The sequence below is a fragment of the Vipera berus genome, assembly GCF_964194415.1.
Source record: "Vipera berus genome assembly, chromosome: 16".
Lineage (NCBI taxonomy): Eukaryota > Metazoa > Chordata > Lepidosauria > Squamata > Viperidae > Vipera > Vipera berus.
Window position 1 is genome coordinate 7,854,358 of NC_138219.1, and position 10,094 is coordinate 7,864,451.

The 10,094-nt window shown below is 47.8% G+C and overlaps 1 protein-coding gene across 1 annotated transcript in view; it reads left to right on the forward strand.

Annotated features, from left to right (window-relative positions):
* MUC1 (mucin 1, cell surface associated) overlaps positions 1–5,369 on the forward strand; it is a 9,684-nt gene extending 4,315 nt beyond the window's left edge. The window contains exons 4-6 of the mRNA XM_081340571.1: positions 643–755; positions 1,358–1,504; positions 4,316–5,369. Of these exons, the coding sequence (XP_081196697.1) occupies positions 643–755; positions 1,358–1,504; positions 4,316–4,384 (329 nt within the window). The 3' untranslated portion in view covers positions 4,385–5,369. The remainder of the gene's footprint in view (positions 1–642; positions 756–1,357; positions 1,505–4,315) is intronic.
* Positions 5,370–10,094: the final 4,725 nt, after the last annotated feature.

Consider the following 10,094-nt stretch of genomic DNA (forward strand, 5'->3'; position numbering starts at 1 on the left):
AATGCGCTAACACACAATTATCTTTAGATGAGGGAGTTTGGATCGGGGGGGGGGGCTGCTTTCTCCCTCTTTCCTGGCTTCGCAGTTAGTCCTCAATTTATGACGGTTCACTTAGCAACCGTTCGAAGCCGCAACAGCACCAAAAAAAAAGAGACTCATGGCCGTTTCCCACCCACCTGCGACCGTCTCAGCCTCCCCGCGGTCGCGGAATCAAAACTCACACGCTTGGTGATCACGGCAGTTTTTGAATTAGCGTGACGCCTGTCAGAAGGTCGCAAAAGGGAGATCACGTGACCCCGGGGCGCTGCGACTGTTGCAAATATGACTCAGAATTTTGATCACACGAGCACGGCGACGGTCGTAAGGCTGAAAAAGTGGCTTTTTTCAGCGCTGTTGCAGCTTCGGTCAGTAACCGAACTGTCGTAAGTCGAGGACTACCTGTAACTACAACCATCGGCCCCTAAGATTTTCTGTCAGGCCTCTGGGGATGTTTCCAGGCCGGCACACCATCCGTCCTGCGCACTCGTAACAATTTGGGGGTGTGTGTGATTGCTCGAGAAACGCCGCGTGAGAACCGTAATTCTGTTTTTCTCGTCTCCCCGCACGACGCAAAACCTGATCTCTTTGCTTTCTTCCTTGCAGTAAGTTCCACCAAGCCGACCGTTGCCACGGAGACGGTCCCAGGCTGGGGCATCGCTCTTCTCGTCCTGGTCTGCATCCTGGTCTTTGCCCTGCTCCTCGCCCTGTTGTGGCTGGTGAGTTGTTGGGAGTGTGAGGTTGTTAAGTGTGAGAAAGCTGGAGAGGCCGAGCGCGGTGTATGTGTATGTGTGTGTGTGTGTGTGTGTGTGTCTGTGTGTTTTTCCTAGGCTTGCAAACAGAAAAGGGGAGAGAAAAGGGGAGGGGGGGGGCGCGGTACAGGCAGTCCTCGCTTTATGACCGCAACGGAGCCGAGAATTGACGCGGCTCAGCGAGAAATGTGTTCAGCGAGTTTGGCCCCTTTGTACGACTTCTCTGCGACACCGTTGTTAAGTGAAGCGCCGCAGGGGTTCAATTAGGAACATGGTGGTTAAGCGAATCTGGCTTCCCCCCCCCATCCCACCCCTTGATTTTGCGCGTCAGGAGGTCGCCAAAGGGGAATCACGTGACCCCGGGACGCTGCGACCGTCATAAATAGGATTCAGTTGCCAATCTTGTTCACGTGGGGAGGCTGCGACGGTTGTAAGTGAAGAAAGCGGTCCCGAGTCCCTTTTTTCTCCGCCGTTGTTAAGTTCAGACTTCGAAGGGTCACTAAATGAACAATCGTAAGTTGAGGACGCCCCCCCCCAACTAATGGCTTTCCTCCCCGGCTCTATCGCAGTTCGTCTACTACTGTCGGCGGAAGCACCGGGGAAGCATGGAGCTGCTGAGTAGCCAGGATTCGTACCACCCCATGAACGAGTACCCCAACTACCAGACCCACGGACGCTACGCGGCCCCCAACCAGAAGCAAAACCCCTACGGAGAGGTGAGCGCCGGGCGGAGCCCAGAAGGGGAGGCGGTGGGGTCCCCGCCCGGAGGGATTCGCACGCTGTGCTCTTGGGGTCTCGGAGGAGGGGCGCCCGGGGCCCACGCCTTCTGCACCCCGAGATACGGGGCGGAGGGTCCAGCCTCACACACACACACACACACACACCCGTGGGAAAGGGGCAGTGGGCAGGGCAAGCCGGGAGGAAGAATTTAGGAAATGTAAAGAGACAGGAAAGCAGGGAGGCTTCACAGCAGCCGTTGGTGGGCTAGCGAAACTTTTTTCTTTCTTTCTTTCTTTCTTTCTTTCTTTCTTTCTTTCTTTCTTTCTTTCTTTCTCTTTCTTTCTTTCTTTCTTTCTTTCTCTCTTTCTTTCTTTCTTCTTTTTTCTTTCTTTCTTTCTCTCTCCCTTCCATTTCTTCCTTCCTTCCTTCCTTCCTTCCTTCTTTCTATCTTTCTCTCTCCTTCCTTTCCTTCCTTTCTTCCTTCCTTTCCTCTCTCCCTCCCTCTTCTTTCTTTCTTTCTCTTTCTTTCTTTCTTTCTTTCTTTCTTTCTTTCTTTCTTTCTTTCTTTCTTTCTTTCTTTCTTTCTTTCTTTCTTTCTTTCTTTCTCCTCGTTTCTTTTCTTCCTCTCATTCCTTCTGTTTTCTCTTTTTCCTTCCTTCCTTCCTTCCTTCCTTCCTTCCTTCCTTCCTTCCTTCCTTCCTTCCTTCCTTCCTTCCTTCCCTTTTTCTTTTCTTCTTTATCTAACTTGATTGGTCTTCATCTTTCCTCCTCCTCCTCCTTCTCCTCCTCCTCCTCCTCCTTTCTTCCTTTCCTTTTCTTCCCTCCCCTCCCTTCCCCCACCTCTTCCCTTCCCCCTGATCCTAGAGCTCTATATAAAGAAAGGGTGTGTGTGTGTGTGTGTGTGTGTGTGTGTGTGTGTGTGTGTGCCATTTCTCAGTGCCCCCCCCCCCGCTTTCCTTCTAGCCTGGGAACCTTCGGGGCAGCCCCTGGCCCAGGCTGAACTGATGCCCAGCCCGGTGCCCCCCTCCTGGGCCTGGCAGAGCTGGCAAAGGGCAGGGGCGCCTGGCCTTGAGACCTCTGCCAGCCGGCCAGTGGCAGGGGAGGGGAGGGGGGGCAACGAAGCCGAACTGGCCCCTTCCGTGCCATGCCATTACGTGCTTGGCTGCCCTGCGTAAACACTGCCGGTTGTGCAAATATTCAGCTCCGCACCAGCCGGAGCCAGGAGAGGTTGTGTGTGTGTGGGGTGTGTGTGTGTGTGTGTGTGTGTGTGTGTGTGTGTGTGTGGTGTTTCCTTTTTTTATTCCATTTTCTACCTCTCCGGATCTCACAGAAGGACTTTCCCAGACTTTGCCCTTGACTGGGTTTTTCTTTTGTGGGGGGATACACAAACACACACACACACACACACACACACAGCCCTTCAGCTGGCCCGGCTGCTCCCCACCCTCGTGACCCGGCCGTGTTTACACACCACACTGAAGCATCTGGAGGCTGACTAAGCCTTTCACCACAACAGTTGCCTTCTCACCCGGGGCGGAGGGGGGGGAGAGGAGAGGGGGCAATCCGCCCCCCTCTCCCCGTGCTTTTTCTCAGCAAGAAAAGCCCAGGCATGTTTCTAGTCCTCATTAAGAAATTCAGAAAGGTCCTCCGGCTTTTCTCTTCTTTTTTTTTTAAGCCTCCTAGCAGCGGAGAAGTCCATAGAGAAGAGATCGAAGTTGGACAAACGAGGGATTTGTTCATTTTAAGGGGGAAATTAATTATCTTAAATAGATGGGAGGGGCTTCTTTGTCTTAAATCGTTCCCTCCCTCCCTTCCTTCCTTTTTCTTTCTTTCTTTCCTCTTTCCTTCTTTTCCTTCTTTCTTCTCCTTCCTCCCACACTTCATCCTTTCTTCATCCCTTCCTTCCTTCCTTCCTTCCTTCTTCTTTCTTTCTTCCTTTCTTTCTTTCTTTCTTTCTTTCTTTCTTTCTCTTTCTTTTCCTTCTTTCTTCTCCTTCCTCCCACGCTTCATCCTTTCTTCATCCTTTCCTTTCCCTTCCTTCCTTCCTTCCTTCCTTCCTTCCTTCCTTCCTTCTTTCTCTTTCTTTCTTTCTTTCTTTCTTTCTTTCTTTCTTTCTTTCTTTCTTCCTTCCTTCCTTCCTTCCTTCCTTCCTTCCTTCCTTCCTTCCTTCCTTCCTTTCTCTTTCTTTTCCTTCTTTCTTCTTTCTTCTCCTTCCTCCCATTTCTGGAAAACAGAAACCTCCGGCAGCTTCTCCTGGCTGTTTAAACAGGGCCACACCCTGCCAGAGAATTTGAGGCATTTATTTATTTTTCATGTATTTATTTAATCCCTCCCTCTTTATTTTATATAAATAACTGCATCGGCTGTTTCTGTCCTATTGTCTTTGATCGATGTGATTTTTTTTCCCCCCTGCACGTTCTGCAAACAGCCGGGGACCAAAGGCAAGCTGGCAGGCAGGCAGGGATGGGCTTTGTAGTCCGGGCTTCCACGCTCTTCCCAAGCCAGGATTGCTAGAACAAGCCAGAAACGGTGGCCTTTAAGCCAGCCACCAAGGCCCCCAAGTTTGCAAAAGGCACCATTGGGCACAAAACCCACCTTCAAAAACTTCAATTCTTGGCGAGGACCACTTCGAGTCGGGTCTGCGGTAGTGTGAAAGCCGGGTCCAGCCGCCCTCAACCCAGCCCGGGTTTAGAGTAACGTGTGAACCATCAAATACCCAGATGGAGATTGAGCCCGGGGGTGGGGGAGGGGGGAGGAAAGCTGCAAATCGGTGGACCCTCCAATCTTCTCTTCTGCTTCCTCCTCAGGGGCACCCCAAAAACGGAACGAAGCCCTTCTCTTACATCAACCCTGCCATGGCCAACGATGAACTATAGGGGGCGCACTTCCTACAGCCGGACTTCTTTGGAGGGGGGGGTTTAAATTGTGGGGAGGGCGGAGGAAATATTGAACTTTGGCTTGTAAAGTTCAGCTTTTTGGACAACCAAGCACAACCCCACTGAAAAAGTGGGGCGATTTTTTTTAGGGGGGCTTCCAGAGAGTTGCTCACTCCTCCTTTGACCGCGAGCAGAATTACGGATTGGAGAGGGTTGCTCTTCCTACACTGGGAGCCATGCCAAGACACTGAGGACTAGAAGCTTGGAGCGACATATTGACCGCGCTGGCTATTTTCCTTCCAAAAAAAAAATCTCCGGGCCGGCGGGACTCCCTGCCACAAGATCTCGACGGGGAGTCAAACCAATGAACTCTTGACATGTTGTCTTTTCAGAAAGACTGTTTCGCTTTATTAATTTATGGTCAATGATTAATTTATGGAGGCGGGGCGGGGAAGTTTTGTGGCTGGAGAAGGTAACAATTCATCTCCGGAGAAGAGGAATGAAAGACGGAAGATTTTTGGAGGCAAAGAGGAAGGCGAGATCCTGGCCTCCCCCATCTCTTTCTTGCCCCTCCCTTGGAAAAAAAAAAGTGGGGTTCCTGAGAAGCCATTTTTGGAGACATGAGGAATAAATAAACTGGAATAAATTCAAATTTTAAATTCAATCGCTTCTTTCTTTTGCACGTTTCCCCCCCCTCAAAAAAAAAAATTCCTGGTCACCAAGCAACCCTTTGTAAATTTTTAATGGAACGTCAATAACGCCTCGTCTCGCCGGCCTTGCAGTACCCTGGAAGGGACCTCAGAGGTCATCTAGACCACCCTTCCAGCCTTGCTCAAGGCAGAAGCGTCATCCAGGCCCCTTTTGAGGGGAAGACGAGCCAAATTAGGAAATGTTTGGAAAATAAAAATAAAAAGGAAGACAAGGAGAATTCACGGTGGTTGTTTTTTTAAAAAAGGCAACTCATCGTGAGTGCCATACAGGTAAGTCCTCGGCTTGCAACGGTTGGTTTAGTGACTGCTTGAAGTTACAACGGCCCCTGAAAAAAGGGGACTAAGGGCCCTTTTTCACACGGCCCTTGCAGCCTCTCTGTGAGTTAAGACGCTTGGCAACTGGCTGACATTGATGACGGTCGCCTTGTCCTGGGATCGCGTGATCCCCTTTTGTGATCCTCTGAAGCCGGATTCGCTTAACACTGGTGACAAGAACCCCTATTATTTGTACCGTCAACTTTTCCCAGAAACCCCCAGGTACCTAAATTTCCCACAGTGCCTTGCAAGCCAAACTTGCTTTCCCAGAATGCATTACTGCAGCTCAGCTTCAACAGAAGCCAGATCGTTATCGATCCACCAGACATAAATGGCCCATAAAAACATTTAGAACAAAGCAATAAATACCTGAGCAGCCATTTGTGGGCTAAAAATGCTTCTCAGCCAGGATTCACAACTTCCCATCTGGCTGGATCCATTTTATTTTATTTTATTGGCCAAACATGAGTTATCTTGACAGGCAGTCCGCTCAGGGGGACCACATCCAAATAGACACAAATATGTCCTTAAATCTAAATTTTCTCCCTCCTAGGGCGTAAATTCATTTCCAACGTACTGATCTAAGAAATAATGAAATTTCGGAAGCCCTACGCCTCCGTTCTAGATTTTTAATTTTATTTTTTTAAGATTATCGCTAATTTGAATAATTTATTCCACTGGCAACGAGGAAGGCAGGGCCGCATCAACTAGGAGAATTGGACTCCGGAAAGTTTGGGTGGTAATTTTCAGAGACAGGGCACCTACGGATGTTCGGAAGCACCTTGAGGACTAGGAAGTTGTTTTTAAAAAGTCGGGAGAAAGTATTGCCCCAACATTGATTTTTTTTTCTTTTCTTTTGTTTTCTTCACTCGTTCTTCCACCAGATATAGCTCTAGGAAACTGTTTAAGCAGTACAAAGGGAAGCAAGCAGACTGTTTGCCAACTGATTAGAGCATTTATTTTTTTAAAAGAAGAGATTGGACAGCCCTTTGTCTGAAATGGTTTAGGGTTTCCTGCCTGAGCAGGGGGTTGGACTAGATGACCTCTAAGGTCCCTTCCAGCTCTATTCTATTCTATTCTATTCTATTCTATTCTATTCTATTCTATTCTATTCTATTCTATTCCATATTTTGTATTCTATTCTATTCTATTCTATTCTATTCTATTCTATTCTATTCTATTCTATTCTATTCTATTCTATTCTATTCTATTCTATTCTATTCTATTCTATTCTATTCTATTCTTCATTCTTCTCTTCTTAAATGTAATAAACAATCTTTGTTCCCAGCCTTGGGGAGAAGTAAAGCTTCTGAAACCAAGGCAGTTTCGGCTTTTGTTTTTTCTCCAAACCTTGGAACCAGGCGCCGCCAGCGCCCGGTGGGCAGAGAAAAATGAGGAAATGAAATTAAATGTTTGCATTAGCTCAAAAAAAAATGGAAAAGAGGCTTGGGAGGAGAGAAGGAACAAGGTTGGCCCAGCTTCAACTGCTCCAAAAGTCAGCCAGTCCTGGCAGAGGGAGAGAAAAACCAAACAAAGTGAAAGTGAAATAAATCCAATTTTGTGTTCCTGGTTTCGTGCGGCTCATGGGCTGTGTAGTTAATTCCTGGAGGCGTAGGAGATTCAGGAGATGTTAAAAGCCCGGAGGAGACATTAAAGCAGGGGTCTTCAAACTTGGCCCTTTTATGACTTGTGGACTTCAACTCCCAGAATTCCTCAGCCAACTGGCTGAGGAATTCTGGGAGTTGAAGTCCACAAGTCATAAAAGGGCCAAGTTTGAAGACCCCTGCATTAAAGAGTTGTCATTTCTGCAGAAACCAGGCCTGGCATCCCAAAGGCAGCAGCCCTGTTTGCTGCCCAAACGATAGGAAGTCCTCGTTTTACGACCGACCGCTGATCTTCAAACAGCCCGCTTCCTTTCCGCTCAGTTTGCCCCACCCGAACGGTGGAACGGCAAGGAACAAAGCCCCAGATTAAGCTGAGGTTTAGCCTAGATTGAGTAACAAGGAAGCAGACCGTAAGGCTGGAGGACGGGTGGGTGCCCATCATCGGCCCCACGCTGGGTTTCCTAACCGGGCGCTCCCAGTTCGAGTTTCACCCAGAGACGCCGATGAGACATCAGAGGTCAAAGACGTGACTTTTGTGGGTTTTTGCAGCGCTGGCGATGCACGGCTAGCAAACAACGCGGTGTCCCAAATCTTGCCCTGGAGCAAAACTCACAATTTCTTAAGAGGAGGGGAGGAAAAAAAAAAAGAGAATTTATTCTGTAGAATCTTAGGGTCAGGGCGCCCTCTACTGGCTTAGATTGGAACAACACCTCCGTTCAATTCTTTAAAAACCTCAGTCAAAGCCCACAGTTAAAACTTTATTCATTCATTTATTTTTAAGTTAACAATCTGGCCAAAGAAATGGAAAAAAGGAGGGGGGAATGTAGCAAGGTTTCTACCCCATCAGTCTCTCTGTCCATCCCTAGGTCCGTTTTCAAACCTAGGTCAGGGACGGCACAAGAGTTGCGAGCCAGCTCTACTTGATGGTGTAGTTTCTCTCCTTGAAAAGCAAGATTCTAGTCCTCAGGGTGGACTCCAAAGTGCAGGGGGGGGGCTAATTCAAATAAAATTTAAAAAAACATCAGGGCGGGGTAGGGGGGGAGGGAGGATGGAGCGATAATCCACCAAGCTCTTCTGAGGCAACCCGGAGCGATTGTCATTGTGTTGTTGGATTTTGAACTCACAACTCACCAGCTGTGCTTGGAGGAGGCTGTTTTGCCCCAGTTTCCTTGCCAAAAGCTGACTTGGGATCTGAGAAAGATCCCAGGCGACTTCACGACCGCCAAGCCGCCTAAAATTTGCCATTGTGTTTTATTTCCTTACATCCCCCACCTTTCTTTTTGTGACCACAAATTCCGCAACACTGACACACAATCCAGCATTGCTTCTCGTCGCACGCTGGGAAGAACCGAGACACAAAAAAAAATCTGGACCCAAGAAAGAAGTTTGTTTAAAACAGGGTTGGGGGGGGGGAGAGGGATATAATTCTACCAGGCACCATATTTTCACAAACACCTCAACACTTACAAAACAGCCCCTTTTTTTCAGAAACACAATCAAATCACCGCTCCTGTGCATTTAAACCTGCTCTGCACCTGTTGAACTTCCATTCAGGCTGTCTAGGAATTGGGAAGGGTCGACCAATGTCAAATAACGGATAGTCCTTGATTTACAGCCATAATTACAACCGCAATCATGGTGGTTATGAGTTGCATCTTTGATTTGGGTTATTGGAAGCCACTTGGGAAGCTCACCGATGGAGATCACACGATCCCGGGGACCGGCAGCCACTGTAAACGCAGGCAGATAGCCAAGCACCCAAATTTTTATCACATAATCCCGGGGACGCTTGCGACGGTTGCAAGCGTGAGGACGGCTGCACGTCCATTTTTCAGCGCTGTCGTATCTTTGAAGTTCGTTCAAAGATCATCGCAAGTCTGAGGCAGAATTTGTCCTGTGCGATCTGGCCTGAAAATATTTCAGGATTCGCATCAGGAGCGGCTCCCGAAAGAGGAGGAAGCCAATATTTTCCATTAGGGTTGATTTTTATTATTATTATTTGCATTTTACAGCGGGCAACAGCAGGAGATGAAAAATTATCCAGGGGAATCCTTGATTTGGAAAAAAAAAGCCAATTTCTTTCCTCCCGCTTTGTTACAAGTGGAAGATCGAACGGATTCCGAACTAAACCTGAAATTCAGGATGTCAAACGACACACAACAAAGACTGTTTTGTTTAGTTTCACGAGAAGGAAGATCTGGGAAAGAGAATCTAGCATTGTTTTAAGAAAGAAAAGGGAAGCTCTGATTCCAGGTTAAGGAATTAGGGAGTTCATGCCGCAGATAAGACGAACTTAAATCTGCTTGGAAACAATTCGCAAGTCTCAGCGACAGCTTCGCACTAGAGATCCAGTGGATCCGGAAGAAGCAACCTGGAACTAAGAAGAGATTTCCTGACCGTGAGAACAATTAACCAGTGGAAAAACCTGCCTCCAGAAGTTGTGAATGCTCCAACACTGGAGGTTTTTAAGAAGAGACTGGACAACAATTTGTCTGGAATGGGATTAGGGTCTCCTGCCTGAACAGGGGGTTGGACTAGAAGACCTCCAAGGGTCCCTTCCAACTCTCTTATACTATTCTATTCTACATTCTGGCGAGAAAACACTGGGAAATTTTTAAAACGTGGCATCTTGGTTTCTGAGGGACAAGACAATAACAGTTCATTTTGTGGCCATTCAGGTATTTTTCACCCTACGATGGTCACAGCATCCCCGGGGTCACGAGATCAAAATTCAGAGGCTTGGCAACTGACTCGTACTTATGACAGTCGCAGTGTCCCGCCGTTAAGTGATTCCCTTTGGGGAAGCCATATTCACTTAACAGCTATGTTACTAACTTAAAAAAACAAACAAACAACCCCGCAGAGATTCACTACGGCCAAAATGGTCATCCGACGGGGCAAAACTGACTTGTTCAATGTCTCGATTAGCAACCTAAATTTGGGGCTCCATTCCGGTCCTTCAATCGAGGACTATCTGTATATTTTGGCCCGGTTCTATTTTAAAAACAAACCAACACCGATAACATGTCAGAACCTCCCATCTGAGCAGCCTTAAAAAGCAAAAACGGCAAGTTGTCAAAA